The sequence below is a fragment of the Papio anubis genome, chromosome 9 (assembly GCF_008728515.1).
Source record: "Papio anubis isolate 15944 chromosome 9, Panubis1.0, whole genome shotgun sequence".
Classification (NCBI taxonomy): Eukaryota; Metazoa; Chordata; class Mammalia; order Primates; family Cercopithecidae; genus Papio; species Papio anubis.
Genome location: NC_044984.1, coordinates 17,546,440 through 17,562,519, shown reverse-complemented (window position 1 = coordinate 17,562,519; position 16,080 = coordinate 17,546,440). Strand labels below are relative to the sequence as shown.

Sequence of the window (16,080 nt, the reverse complement as noted above, 5' to 3'; positions counted from 1 at the left end):
CACTGTGTCGCTGGAACAGAGCCACAAGCCAAGGAACACAACCAACCTCTAGAAATTGAAAAGGTTCCACAACAAGCCCACCAACATTTTGATTTTAATCCCATAAAACCTGTTTTTCAGAATTCTGAATTCCAGAACTGAAAGAAAATTGATATGTACTGTTTTAAGCCACCAAATCTGTGGTAACTTGTCACAGCAGCAACAGATTTAAATTTTAAAAATACGATTTCTTTTTGTTTTTTCTCACTCATAATTTTTCTTATATTGTTGAGACATTTCCCCAGGCCACCTCTGTTAAATCCTACTCAGTGTTAAAGGCTCGGCTCAGATGCTCTCTTCTCCTTGAAACTTTATTATTGCATCGGGAATGATTCTTACTCCTCTAAAACTCTAGAGCACTTCACGGCACTGATAGTCCATTTATCACATATTACTCCATTGAAGTTATTTGAAGTCAAGGTTCTATACTTGTTTTGCTGCTCCACAGTTCTCAGTTCATGTATTTTATACAAAATCAGGCATACATATTCATTGAATGAATGAACCCAAAGAATGTTATCATAAAATATTATTATTATTAGGGATGGAATCTGGGTCTGTCACCCAGGCTGGAGTGCAGCGGCATTGTTATAGCTCACTGCAGCTTCCAACTCCTGGGCTCAAATGATTCTTCTGCCTCAGCCTCCCGAGTAGCTGGGACTACAGGCATGTGTCACCATGCCTGGATAATTCGAAAAATTTTTTGTAGAGACGAGGTCTCGTTTTGTTGCCCAGGATTGACTTAAACTCCTGGCTTCAAGCAATGTTCCCACCTTGACCTCCCAAAGTACTGGGATTACAGGCATAAACCACCTCACTCACTAATAACATATAAATAGTTGATGTTTTATGTAAAAATAGAAAAATAAATTGTAACTTACATTTGTAACTTCACATGATCCATTTAATATCTGTTCCATGTAATGATTTAGATCTCCGAATCTTTTGTGATCTGAATTTGTAAAAGGTAGGTGCCACCAATGAGGAAATCTGTTTTAAGAGAAAAAAGAAGTTATCTTCATTAGTTTGAAAACTGGCCTTTTCATCTTAGGATGGTTCACGAAGTTACAGCTGTATCAGATGGAAGGGCCAAAGAAAATATTTGAAAAAGTCATAGTCTACACGATTAATCCTGGAAGTTTTATTAATATGGCTGTGGTCATTCATGCCATATTAATGGTTATTAATATTAATACTAACTTAATTTAATTTGACATATTAAATCAATTTATATGTCCCTTCTTACTGTATTAATGGCAGACCACACATTTTGTCTTTTAAACATATGTGGGGTCTTAGAAAAAGACTGAAGTTAATGGCTCAAAATTTTTCAAAAGGTTCAGATTATATTGTTGCTTCTGGGTTCACTAGAGACACCATTATACTAACTAAATTAAGCATTTTAGCAAGTGACTTATGCTTCCATCTACTCTTAGCCTTCTACAAAATAGTAACACTTTCCCCAAGAGTCTGACTACTTGCAGAATTTCCTTTGCACAATCTGATGATTCATCTTGATGGCTTGAACTTGATTAAAACCAATTATTATGTGGGATGACCGGTAATGGGTAGCATTTGGTAACATATCTTGCTGTCTACATATACCTTTTTAGGAACTACCTAGCAGCCTCCTCTGACTCCAATCATACTGCTGCCTCATCCACACTTCTGCTTCTTTGGTAGGAACCACGGCTTGGCTACCATGCTTGGAGGGGAAATGAACATGGAGGATAATAAAGAACAGTCAGCAAAGACACAGATGTATGTGATAATTTCATGCCACCCCACTGATTCCTGTTGGAAATGTCAGGAAAGTTCAAAACTCTATGCTTGTATATTTAAACAATGAACATTTTATTTTTTAAAGTCTCTTGCAGACTCTAAGACTTAAGTCTTTAAAATTTTTCATCCAAATTTAATCACGAAAATTAGTACCAGTATACAATCAATTGAACATATAGCATAGAAGGTAGATAGATCTATATTCTATATATCTATATATGCATAGTATTTTTTTGGGAGAAATGAATTTGATAAATGAGAGATTAGGCTGGTTTTAATTTTGTATTAATTAAAATTAATTTGTATTAATTAGTATTAATTTGTCTGTCTGTGAATTTTCCTTGTTGGTAGAATAAACCAGAAGTCTATGTCAATTCTGCTACTTTGTTAATATTTTTATAGATATATGTCCTAAAACATCTTACATATAAATAAGTATGTGAAAGTTGAGGAATGCTTCTATAATACTGTCATTTAATTGAAACTTCTTCGAGTTAAATGTCAAATATAGCAGTTATTGAAAATTACTTTTTATGATCTTTTGTCTGACAGTATCATCATATCCTCCCTCAATTTCATTCACAACAAAGGTAAGAAAACATCTGACAAAGATTTGATTTGATATTTGATTATTAGAGTAATTCATTTTCTCAATACCAACACCAATATTTTGATTTGCCCTTTTGTCTGGTCCTCAGAAGTTTCTATAACCTGATCAGTGTACCAAAATAAAATTTTGGATGGTTGGGAGAAGAAAGTCAACTCTCGCCAAGCATATTAATTTTCTAAAAAAGATTATTAATTTTAAGGAATATTTTCATGTTGTGTACCCTTGGAAGTTACCCAGAAACACAAATAGCTGATTTGAAGTCCACTGTTACATGGTATGAACTGATTAGAATTTCATTCTTCATGACTCTGACTTTCTGATCATGCCTTCCAGATGACATTTACATAACTCTCATAGGGCTTCTCTCAGTAAATTTAGAAGTCGTAGAGAATCTTCATCCTTCATTTGTGTGCATCACTGTAAGCCTGGGCCCCTTTGAGAGTGTCAGCATGCAAACAGTGTTCAGGGAACATAGAACAAAATGTTCCTTGCCTCCACAGGTTGCTTACACAGTTTGAAAATCAATGTAAGAAGCTCCAGGCAGCAGTAATGAGCAAAGCAGAATCCTAACAAAAGCTGAAAACTGAAAAGAGGCCAATTGAGATAGATTATTAGAATTTTTAAAGTTTTACAAGTTATACTGATGTGTATTGGTGAGGTACAGTGTAGAACAGAGACATTTTTGAAACCGAAAAAGGATAGCCATTAAACAAAGATGAGCTTACTCTTCTCAATTATTAATTAGTAAGGTTATCACAGCAAACATTGATGTTGAATGTGGTATTTGCAGCCAAACACTGAGTTTTTGCTGGTGTTTCTTTTTTTTCTGTTATTCTATCAGATTTTTTGATAATTCTAAAACTTGATGTTACTTCTAAAAGTTTCCAGAATGACTTTATCTCCCTCTCAGTCTCTTGAGTATGCTCTTAATTTCTTGACTTCCTGATGCTTAAAGTATCTGCATTTCAAAAATCCCTGTTATATATGCCAGTACAGTTTTTTTCATGAATGTGAACTACTCAATTTTTAATAATTTGTAATATTTCCCTATGTACTAACTTTGCTTATATTTGTGTTTTGGAAAGTGACTAAATCCTGAAAACCAAGTAAAAATCCACATGTATAAAGTATGCCAGGTAAAGTATAAACAATTACATCATAAAAGGACCATTTACTTAACAAAAATCTCACTGTAGATAAAACATCTGATTAACATAAGTGCAATATCATAATTTCTGGAAAGCTCACATTTTTAAAATCAAAGTACACCTTTTTTATAGACTGAAGTCTATGATCAAAATTTGACTGCTTCTAAGTAATGAATTTTGGAAGGATTATTTGAACAGAAGTAATTTTTATGATATTTTTAGTTTGCTTATGGTTAACATTTTTCCATTATAACATAAATGAAAATAATGATTTTCAAGATGGCTTCAAAATGATCAAAATAACAAATTCAATTTAGATAATGCAAGTTAATAATTTCAAAGTTAAAAATTAATGGCAACAAAATGAGTTAGTAATATACTAATTGATATAAATACGTTTACATTTTTCTGGTATTAAAATTAAATGTATATATTTAATAAGCATATATAATTATATATAATTAAATGTGTATATTAATAAGCCTATATATATAGGCTTTATATTACAGTTATTTGTTGAAAAAGTAAACATATCCAATTTTCTTCTGCAATTTCAATTTCAATTGTATTTTTATAAAAAATAACTAAGAGGATTAAATTAAAAACAGGCAAATGAGACCATTTTCCCAATAATCGAAGAAAAACGAAGTGACTTTTGAAATTGTCTGTCTACAAAATCAATGACTGGAAGTAAAAAGAAAATTGCAAACCTTGTTCTGTTTTATGAGACAAAAGATTCTTCACTCTGAGAGCAATTCAGACTCTGCTGGGATGGATTCAATGGCATTGGAGTCAGAATACTGTGTTGCTCACAAATAGAAAATCCCATAACCATAATTTTTCTTTTTGCTCAAGGACAACTACTGAAGGCAAAACAATGTAAAAGGACAGTGCCTTACTCTGGGAGAGTCAATGATGCAAACTGCTTCTGAAGTTGGCTGTGAAGTTTTGAAAACTGGTCAAATGATTTTTCTATCAGGCTTGTTTCGTTGTTGCTGTGTGTCACCTGGATCAGATACAGCTGCAGAAAGTAAATAGATAGAAATCAAAAGATGGCAATATCAGCCTGTGATACATTCTAAAACCCTATTTTATGTAAACCAAACAAAGGGAGAACCTTTCTGCAAAACATTATCATAAAAGCCAGGAGATGCATTTTGTAAAGGCAAAATTACCTATAAATAATATCTAAGAGTATCATAATCGTATGTGCTAGGAAGAGATTGCCTAATTTTTGCTGTTCTTGTGGATATTTTAATCAGTTATTGATTTATACTCTACCACAGGGCAGGAATTGTTCTCTTTGATGGTTCTCTACTCATAGCTCTTGTTGTTACGATTTTTTTCTTGGAACATCCTCTTAATGACACTTCTGCTTAAATTGTAAATAATTTTTCATTTGCATAGTAAAAAAATTATGCTATAAGAAAGGCTGTGTAGGATAGTGAAGGGAAGTCTGAGATAAAGTCAAGTGATACTTAAGTCAGGATGACAGATTTTAAACTTACATTACTGGATTTCTTGCTGAACCCTAAAATTGTTGCTGTTTGAATCAACCTAGTTGTACTCAGCAAACAGGATTCCTGAGGAAAAGTCTGTGAAGTAGATTTGGCAGGGCTTATGGCTGACATTTGTGCAAGTGTGTGGATCAAGTTATTCAATTTAACAGGGAAACACTCCAGACTTTCCTTTATTTTCCTAGAGAAATGTAAAAGAAAAGATGGTGAGTAACACTCCTCTGCATCTACTCATTTCAGTTATGATCTGTTTCTTTGTGTTTGTCAGTGTGAGGGGAAAAAGCCAAGAACCATGTGTATTTATTTGGAGCCCAACTATTAAATGTTATTTGTATAAATTTCAAGTTCGCATCTGGAGTTGTTAGCAAATAAATATACAAGAAATTCTTGTGATGAAATATAAAACTGTAGTTGCTATATTATATGACCACATTTTAAGATTTTGTTGTGGCCGGGGGCGGTAGCTCACGCCTGTAATCCCAGCACTTTGGGAGGCTGAGGTGGGTGGATCACGAGGTCAGGAGATCGAGACCATCCTGGCTAACGTGGTGAAACCCATCTCTACTAAAAGTACAAAAAAATTAGCCAGGTGTGGTGGCGGGCGCCTGTAGTTCCAGCTACTTGGGAGGCTGAGGCAGGAGAATGGGGTGAGCCTGGGAAGCGGAGCTTGCAGTGAGCCGAGATAGCGCCACTGCACTCCAGTCTGAGTGACAGAGCAAGACTCTGCCTCAAAAAAAAAAAAAAAAAAAAAGGATTTTGTTGTTTATTTGGGGGAATTTTAAAAAAATTTAATTCCAGCTTATAATTATTTAAAATATTTACATAATTCCAGAAGTTAAGTAATGTAAATTCAAAGAAGCCTAGTAGCTATTCCCATACTTTCTACCCTATTCTTTCCCTTCCCTTATATTTAAACTGTTTTAACACTTACGGCTCAACTTTCATTGTTTAATTTTTAATTTAAATTTTATTTTTGTATATTTTTATGTTTTTCTTTAAAAAGGTAGCATACTTAAGTCCTATAGTTAACAGACAAGTATTTTATATAAAATATTTTTCATTCTTTGATTTGTTTTCCTTTGTTTTTGGTGTTTTTTGTTGTCTCTGCTTTTTAGAGGTTTTTTTTTTGTATTTAAGAAAGTTTGCATTCTAATGGTATAATAATATATTTCTATATTTTCCTTTACCTTTTCTTTTTTTATTTTTAATTCATTCTCTATTGAGAGCAATATTGAAATCAGCTAATAGCTTCTTTTCTCATACTGTTTGTTCCATTTTCTCCAGTATCTGACTTGTAATATTACCCTTTTAATCTCAGTTAATACTATAAAGCAAACAGTATGCTTATTCTACTTTTAATTTGTGCCTCCTCCTAGCCCCCACTTCCTTTTTTTTTTTTTTTTTTCTCAGAGATAGGGTCTTACTCTGTCACCCAGTCTGGACTACAGTGGTGAGATAGTAGCTCACTGCAGCGTCTGAATTCTAGGCTCAAAGGATCCTCCCTCCTCAGCTTCCTGAGTAGCTAGGATTACAGGCATGTGCCTGGATGCCTGTCTAAACCCACCTCCATTTTTTGTTGACCTACAATTGTATAGTATAATTGAACTGTATTGTATAGTGTATATACTAAACACACTTTTCAGTTTCTCTTATAACCTTCACTTAATTATAAACTCTACCAGTCCTTATGCCCACGTCTCTCCAGTCACTTTATCTGAAACTCATGTTCCAGTAAATTCTTCAAGAAGTGCTCAAGGAAATAAGTTTCTGAATTCTTGTAAGCTGACAACAGTTGGTCTGTGGCCTTTATACTTGCAAGTTAGTTTGCCTGGATATGACATCATTAGCTCACATTTTCTTTTTTGAGTGCCATAAAGCTATTCTATTTTCTTCTGGAACAAAGGATTACTATTCAAAACTCTGATGACATAGTAAATTATTTCCCATATAAGTGAGTTAGTCTTCCTGCCTACATGCTTAAAGGAAGTTTCTCTTTCTGCAAAGTTCAGTAGTTTTTCTGAAACATGCTTCTGTATTGGTTTTTCTGGGTCATTTTTTTGAATATGCAATGTGCCCTGTCAATATGTAATTTCAAATCCTTCCACTTTTGAAATTTTTTTCTTAAATTATAGTCTTAGCATTTGTTAAAATACTAAATATACTATTTAGTTTTGATATAGTTTTATATATTATTTGGTTTTCTTTTTTTCAGGGAGTACTATTATATGTACATTGGATCTTCATTGCCTTTCTTTATTTCTTTTTTATTTTAAAAGTGCTCTCTGTTTTTACCTTCTGTCTTAGGCATTGTGTGTTGTGTTTGTTCATTCCTATGCCTCTTCTAGCTTATTGTTTGTAAAATCATGTTTTCTTTTATTTCTAATTCTTTCTTGGGTTCAATCACTTCCTTGCTGAGGTTTCCTAATTGTGGTCTATGTTGTTCCTTCATATATTTATCATTTTCTTAATTTCTTTTATCTCAATATATAAGGATACAGTTTATCCTTTTTGTTGGCATGTCTTTCTGGCCCACATTTTTTGTAAGGATATTATTTTGCTTCTTATTTCTCTTTTTCTTGTAATTCTGTATGATTTTCAACCGTGGTCATTTTTCTTGTTCATTTTTATATAAAATGAGTATTCCTGAACTTTCAGGAAGGAGTAGAAGATTTTTTAGGGTCTGGGGTTTCCTTTTCTGTTGCTGTCACATAGTGATTTTAAAAAAATGATTTTGGCCGGGTGCAGTGGCTCATGCCTGTAATCCCAGCACTTTGGGAGGCCAAGGCGGGTAGATCACCTGAGGTCGGGAGGTTGAGACTAGTGAAACCCCGTCTCTACTAAAAATACAAAAAATTAGCCAGGTATGGTGGCAGATGCCTGTAATCTCAGCTACTTGTGAGGCTGAGGCAGGAGAATTGCTTGAACCTGGGAGATGGAGGTTGCAGTGAGCCGTGATTGTGCCACTGCACTCCAGCCTACGCAACAAGAGCAAAGCTCTGTCTCAAAAAAGTATATATATATAATTTCATATAATACATTCTGAGATATTTCTCCTTTGATCCCCTTCCTCCAACTTTCTGGACTTTGATTTTCCCTTTGCTAATATTATCGCTTGTCCACACAAGTTGGATTATATGTGCAACAGTTTCTCTTCAGTGTGAGAGAGACTTCTTCTTGGAAGAAAGCCCCAGTTAAATTTGAGAATTCATAGACTGCCTAATCTTTTTATATTTGCCACAGAACCCTCACCCTTGCCTGTGAAATAGAGTGTGCAAAAAGTACTTCCAATTTCAACGGCTTTTCTCAAATTAGCCTGCTCAGCTTCCAACAAGTACCTGTTGACTCTTTTGGAGTACTGCTCTCAGGTCAGCCAGAGTACCTGTGGTTTCCCTTAGCTTCCTTCTGTCCAAATGCTCATACCACACAAATCTTGTAACTTAATGGTTTGCCTCCACCTGCTTTTATTATACGGTCCTTGGGTATACCTTGTTACCTAGTTTTGTCATAAATGTTGTCCAAGCTTTTGGATTTTGCTATCCTGGTTGATTTGCCTGTTGTATGTAAGAGATTTAGAGACATTTAAAAACTTGGCATTTTAGCATATGTAATTCAAGCAACACAGGAAAATATAAAGTAAAATGTGAAAGGTTCCCTTTTTCTTTTCTCCACGGGAGGCCAGTGCTCCTCCCCAGAAATAACCACTGTAAGCAGTTTGACATCATTCTTTTTTGAACTTTCTCTATATATTTGTGCAAACACACAGACATGCAAACATACAGACATGCAAACACATAGACACACACATTGTCCTTATTCCTATTACATGCTAGGTACTATTCTAGTGATGGGATTTAGCAATGAACAAAAGAGACGGAAGTTTTTTGCTCTTTTAGAGTTTGTATAATATAAAATTCTGATAGTAATTAATCAAGTAAAAATATATAATTTGATAAAGTAATATGTATTATAAAAGAAAATAGGAAATAGGGAGAGGAAATATGGGGGTAGATAATAGTACTACAATTTTAAATAGGATGCCCACTGAAAAGTGCTCATCTCACTAAAAAGACGAGCTGAATGATTTGACGAAGACCTTAACTTGCCATGAAGGTAGACCATGGGAATTTCCGATGAAATGCATTTTAGGCAGAAGCAACAGGTAGTCCACAAGCTCAGAGGTACATGAATGGCTAGAGTGTTTAATGAACAGCAAAAGGAAGGCAGTGTCGCTGACATAAAGTGAGTAGAGAAAGAAGGGAATCAAAGACCTAAAGGGCACAATTGAGTAAGAACTTTGACTTTGTGTGAGATGAGAGTTAGAGAAGAATCACAATTGTATGTAATGTTGCAATTTGTTTTTTTGTTAACTTAATAATATATTTTACAGGGAAAAATTAATAGTAACTGGTACATAGTAAGTGATCCAAAAATATTTGTTGAATGACTGAACAATCTTTCTAATTCAGAACATAGCATTAAATCATGTTTTTAAATGGCCTCATGGTTTCTCCAAATATGGATGAAAAATGTTTAACAATTTTTTAAATTGCAAAGACTTTTTTTTTTTCTTTACTGTTTAACTTTGCCCAAAACCAAGGGTCTATATATACAAAAGCCTGTTTCTGGCCTCCTCATTTTGTTGCAGTCATTTCTTTGTTTATCTCTGTATCAGTATTACACTATCCTAAATAGCTGGAACTTTATAGTACATCTTGAAATCCAGGAGAACAATTATTTTATCTCATTTTCTTTAGGGGGTTCTTCACTATTCTAGGCCGTTTTGACCTCCTAAATATATTTTAGAATTAGCTTATCAAGTTCACCCACACACAAAACAAATAGGAGAGGATTTTGAATGGTACTGTATGTAAATTACAAATCAATTTGGAGAATATTAACATCTCTATAGTATTAAGACATTCAGTCACGAATGTGGTATATTGTTCTATTTAGTTTGGTCTTGCATATTTTTTGTTGGAGTTATTCTTTGGTTTGGCATATTTTATATGACATAAATGCTATCTTTTACTAACTTTTAATTAACGTTCAATAATATATGAGTAGATTTTTAACTCTTATTAATTCTAACAACATATGTACATTCTTTTGAAATTTGTATGTACCACAGTCATGTAACCTGCAAATAATGGTAGTGGTTGTTTTGGTCACTCTGCACTGCTAAGAAACTTCCGCTTCAATATTAAATGGAAGTGGTGATAGCAAGCATTGTTGGTGTGTTCCTGATTACAAAGGAAAATCTTTCAATGATTACTGTTAAGCGTAATGTATTCTGTAGGTTTTTAGCTATATGTTAATGATACTCTTTTCTATTTCTATTTTTTTCCTAAATGAATGGTTCTACATTTTATTAACTACATTTTCTGTATCTATTTAGGTGATCATATATTTTCTTTTTAATTTTTAAAGTACTGAGTCTTAAATGTTTACTTTGTAACAACTTATTTTACTAAATTCTTGTTATTTTGATTTGTTTGTATGTGTGTGTGCTAATTCTCTGGGATTATATTAATTATTGTATTATTCATCTGAAAAAAACCTGCATAACAAAGTTTAATTAGACAGCTTTATTATCAATATAGAAGATACTATCTTTTCCCCACCATAAATGAGAATGCTTATAATTTTTAACTTTTGAAAGTATGATGCTTATCTAGGCTTGGATCTATTCTGAGTGTACTAAAATTTTCCAGGAGGAATGGATGTTGAATGTAATCCAGTATGACTTTTCTGGGTTGGCATCTATCAAAGTGATCATGCAATGTCTTCTTTACAACTAATCTGCCATGTCCTCAATATTACAAACGTACTTCAATTATGTTTAATAATTTTTCCTTTAATTTCATAAAAATTCAGGGCCATTTATCTTGTTCTGGTCTTAAACTTTTTTGAACAAATTCCAAATTCTTCCACTCTTATACATCAATTTAGGCCAACACTTGCTAAGAAAGTTAAAATATGACTCTGAGCCCATCATTCGTCTCCCCAGTGTTCACCATTTCTAAAGATGTTGTTTGCACTTATGAATTTACAGGTACACAGGGCAGTACAAAACATTAATTTATTTCTTCATCAGCAGTTTAAAGACATGAGGATAATAATAATAGTAGGAGTATAATACTAATCATGATTTATGGAGACTCTACCATTCATTCATTCATTGAACATTGATCCAACAAATATTTACTGATCACATTTTATGTGCTGGAGTGAAAAGCTTTAGGGTGACAGCATGTACTCACTTCTCGTGACGATATCAGTTTTAAATTTTGTGAATCATAAATTTTAAGTTTTGATGAACTCACCCTCGCAAAATCTCAACTTTGCCCATACCTTATTCTTATATTACCCAACAGTTAGGATGTAAGAAGGCTGAAGATGAAGGGTGAGACTTTATGGTCAGCCCATGGTTTGGGGGCAGACTTTCACTCAAATCCATCTCTTATGTCTCAGGTGTCAGACTTAACGGGTCAGACAAAACACTGCTGTTAACTATGATTGGACTTGGGACTGGGGCCCTGAGTGTAGTTGGTTTCAGGCCTCTGTGAGGATCTAATTTATCCAAGTAATAGCTCCCTGATTTATTTTGTTTAATGGCAGCATTAGCAGGATTATGCTTTGGATTATCCTTATATTACAGGAATAAAGCAGCAGCTGGGAGGATTTTAGCTCTTAAGTTTCCTAAGGGAAGCCTCCAAGCAGTCTTGATAAACACTTTTAACCCTCCCTTGCTAGGCACTATTCTGTGTGCTGGGAGGTGAAGAAGAGAAACCAGATTTCTGCCCTCAGGAAGTATGTATCCCTTGGCAGGTACTACACTAAATGCTTCATGTTAATCTTTTCATCCTTAGAGAAGAGCAGTCAAATTATTTCAGCAATGGATAAGAAAATGACTAGGAGAAGTTAAATGCATACCAAAGGTGACATCACCTAAGAAGTAGTAACTGAAGAATTCTACTCATGTTTATCTGATTCCTTAGTCTCTGCTCTCACTGTGGATTTTAAAAAGCAAACAATAATTCAATTTTGTCTTTCAGAGAAAAATAAGCCAATAACTTGTGGAATTCTCAGGTGGAACAAAGGTACTAAGACAATGATCCTTTGGTTTTTACATAGAAATAACGCTTAAAAAAAAGTGACATATTTCTAGCTGCCAAGGAACATAGTCTAAAGGGACCTATAATAAGTGTAAAATTTCTTAAGCCTTAGGTCCTGTCTTAAAAAATGTGTACACACTGTATTCTACTTCATAATATATGTACTTATAAACTAAATATTTTAATTGCTTATCATCAGAAACCATTGCCTCTAACAGGTTTCCTAGCACTGTGTATGTGAATGGGCAATTGAGTCTATCACTCTCAGAAAACTGAGTTGAATCCAGAGCTCTGATCTTCTGGGTGAGATTCAGCATCTAGGCAGATTATTTTTTCTCAAATTAAATATAATGTTTTTAAATTCACATTTATGTTGATATGTGACTATAAATGGCAAACATTTTTCGCTGCCTTATGAGTGACATCAGACTAAGCCTTGAGGAGAGATGATTACGACGCCATTGCCAGTTGAATGAAGGTTCTTAGGCAACACTTGATGGAGATTTCTACGAGAACATATTTTGATTTACAGTTTAAATTGTTCATATATTTGGCAATTGGATAGAATAACTGTTTCAATGGTCAGTCTCTTTAACAGTCACAGGAAAATATTTCTCAGAAGGCTTCTGTGAAGGAATTTGCATGAGAACATTCTTTATGTTACCACTGATACTATAAGTTTATAATATAAAAATACAGGAAGAGTTGCAATTGACTCACCCATCATAAGCAAATTTCTTCATCTAAATCTCAAACTTCATTTCATTGCAGTATTCTGGCATGTGCAAGAAACACATTACTTTGTTTTTTGTATTGAAGTTACTGACTGAGTGTCCAGCTTTACAAGTCACTCTTAATCATTCAAGGGGAACAGTGAATTAACACAATTTTGTCACAGTTTCTTTTATTGCATAAAGAAAAGTAGTAGTTCGGCACTGAATTGGTAATCTCTGAAATATAGGACCAGTGCTTTCTCTTACTTAAACTTATGAAGTATGCTATCAGATAATTCCTATTTTACTACAAATTTATACTGCACTAAATATTCAAACACATATTTTTTTAAGCAAAAAACTTTACTATTCCTAAATGAGCTCAGTGACAATCATTGCCAATGTATTCTAGGTACATGATAAAATGATTCATTTCTATGTACTTTTATTATTAAAAAATCAAAATTGCACACATGGAAAAAAGAGCACATGATGATTTTGATTGCACATGTATGCAATGTGTATGTACACATTTGACTCCAAACTTTAAAGTTTATGTTCTAATCCTTTAAACAAAATAAGATACTAAAAAGGATATGTCATGTTAATCCTTGGGGCTTTGATAGCATGGTATACCAATTTGAGAAACCTAGCTATAAGCCTGTAGATGTTTTTCTTATGATGGTCTTTCAACTAATCTGAAGACACTAAAGTTAAAGAACATTTATATTTATCTGACAGTCAGGACATTAAGAGTTCCATATGCAGAACTTTTTTCCATATGATTTGGCATAGTTGTATCCTGGGAAAAGCACTCATTATGCAAGGAATAAATCTTGTTCTAATCTGTACTCACTAGGTCTACCCATGATCTCAAGAAAGCCATCGTTGAACAATTTCAGGAGATTCAACTGTTGCATCTATAAAATGTAGTTGATGACTCATGCCAGTCATCTCAAGAAAGTCATTGTTGAATGACTTCAGGAGACTCAATTGCTGTATCTATAAAACATAATTGATTACTAAACCATGCTATTTCCCAGGATCATTGATAGGATCAAACAAGATAAAATAGGAGAAGTCTTTGGAAATGAAATGGTATTACGCAAATATTATTTCAGAAAATGTACTACCAATAAGTAAAGAAATAAATACATATGAGTCTAAAAGGTAGCAAAGTATACAAAGAGGGATACAAGAGAAAATGAATGTACAAATTTATTGCTCAAAGGAAACTGGCTTGTGGTGCTCTCTTGAACTCCTACAAGAGAGGTATTAGGTAAGGATTAGAACAAACAGCAGCTTTAGCGTTTATTTTCTTATTTTCTGTCTTCTTCCCCATCCTCTTTCTCCTGCTTTACAGTTTAGATATTGGCTTAAATACTTTAACAAACTTAAAGGTCTTTGTTGTTTTCCAAGTTGAGGTTTCAAGTCTTCAGAATTCATGCTACAAGTTCAGCTAGTCTTATGTAAATATAAGGCACCAAGCTGCATTCAAACAAGAGTTTCAAGCTCTGTGGACTTGACTGGGAGTGAATAATTCTTTTAACTTTTTAGATAGATGCCTTATAAAATTGACCAAATCAGAACAAACTGAATCAAGGAACCAGGGAAGGGTTGATGGGTTAGTCTTACTATGAATAAAGTGATATGCCAGTGAAATGATATTCCGGTTTTCAATTCCCACTCCCAAAGCCATTTATTTTATTAATGATATTAAAAGGAAGTTGTATGGAAAGCAAAAAAATAAATCTTAACATGCAACAGTAAAGAAAAATCAATAGTGATAAATGGGGCTATAGTTAAGGTTATAAAAATCTTTAAAATGTGAAAACTATGTTTTAAAATAGTAAACGATTGTAGCCTAATTGCTTGTTAAATCACTGGTATATAGTAATTGTATGCAATGCGTAGGGTTAGAAATACCAGTGGGGATTAACAGATACACAGCGCTGTTGTGCATAAAACGGCTGCTGGGAAACAGCGCCATCTGGACTATTCATCTTTTTTCACTAATGATTTTTGGTACTCTTGGTGGGTACATTAAACTTTGCAAATGCTTTTAACCTTTAGACTGATAGTCTCCTGAAGAGTTTACAATCGTTTTTTCAAAGCTTAATAGTTAAGGTGTGTCCTGACTTGGAATTTAGGCAATTTAGGCAAATTCTCAGTTTAATTTATATAATTCAAAAACAGCATTTCCCCTACTGCAGAAATTTAGAACAGCAACCACACTATCAAACATTGTAATGACTGTGACGGGGCCATGCAACTTAGGAAGTACAGATATTATAAGTGGTTATATCTGTAGTTAAAAACAGTTTATAAAGTTAATTTAGTTCAGGTTTGTTATTATAACTAAAAATAATGGGAGACTTTCAGAATGAGAGGAGAAATTCTACTTGTTTTAATTTACATTTTCCTTTGAATCTGCTTTCTTATTTAGGAAAAGCTGGACTTCTTGATTGTTATTTTCTTTTGGTTCTGTGTTCCCATCTCACCTTGGTAGTGTTTATTTCTGTAGGTATCAATTGTTAAGCTAAGACAAAGGAAAACATTGGTTCTTATTTGTGGAGTTATAACCACAGTTTGCATCGTAGTAAAAAAAAATAAAATTTAATGATAAAAGTACACAAGGATTTGCATTTCCATCCCATGTGCTATTTCTCAGTTTTGAAGAGAAACAAGATATAAAATCATTGACATTTGTGCATAAAGAGTCTTGTCTCACACCCTAGCCATGAGAAATAAATAAGGAATGAGGGGAACAAAGAATTTCTGGAATTGAGTCTGCAAACCTTCAGTGGTGCAGGGACTCTGGCTCCTGTGTCTATGATGTGGAGGCCAGGTGCACTCTCTGGATGCCATCCACATTTCCAATGGTTTCAATGTTATACTTGTTGGACGGTCACTGTGCCCATTCTGCCTAATGGCCCCTCCTAAGACTTCCCTCACAGCTCAAAGTTCACAGAAGAAGTTCTAGGCTATTTTTCTGTGAAGGGGTGATCTATGATAGGAAGGGAATAAGTCTGGGCAACGAAATCCACTGTGGCTTCGCATGAAGGAACTTGTCCAGTAAGGACAAAGGCAACTAGTTAAGTCAGAGTTTGTCTCTCTCTGGAATTTACACTGGGGAATATTGGGCACTGGGCAGGG

At 33.9% G+C, this 16,080-nt stretch overlaps 1 protein-coding gene and 1 long non-coding RNA gene across 7 annotated transcripts in view; one reads left to right on the top strand and one right to left on the bottom strand.

The window, feature by feature from the left end:
- The window catches only part of PIK3C2G (phosphatidylinositol-4-phosphate 3-kinase catalytic subunit type 2 gamma), a 422,739-nt gene that overhangs the window by 85,707 nt on the left and 320,952 nt on the right, over positions 1-16,080 (bottom strand). For all 6 annotated transcript variants that reach the window (XM_021922093.2, XM_021922095.2, XM_017945702.3 and 3 more), the window contains 3 exons: positions 5,088-5,277; positions 4,479-4,600; positions 921-1,029 (listed from right to left, as the gene is read on the bottom strand). In XM_021922093.2, the coding sequence (XP_021777785.2) occupies positions 921-1,029; positions 4,479-4,600; positions 5,088-5,277 (421 nt within the window). The remainder of the gene's footprint in view (positions 1-920; positions 1,030-4,478; positions 4,601-5,087; positions 5,278-16,080) is intronic.
- LOC103875653 overlaps positions 1-16,080 on the top strand; it is a 63,519-nt gene that overhangs the window by 35,018 nt on the left and 12,421 nt on the right. Inside the window, exons 3-5 of the long non-coding RNA XR_002515572.2 lie at positions 1,723-1,800; positions 2,374-2,411; positions 12,152-12,196. This is a non-coding gene — a long non-coding RNA (uncharacterized LOC103875653). The remainder of the gene's footprint in view (positions 1-1,722; positions 1,801-2,373; positions 2,412-12,151; positions 12,197-16,080) is intronic.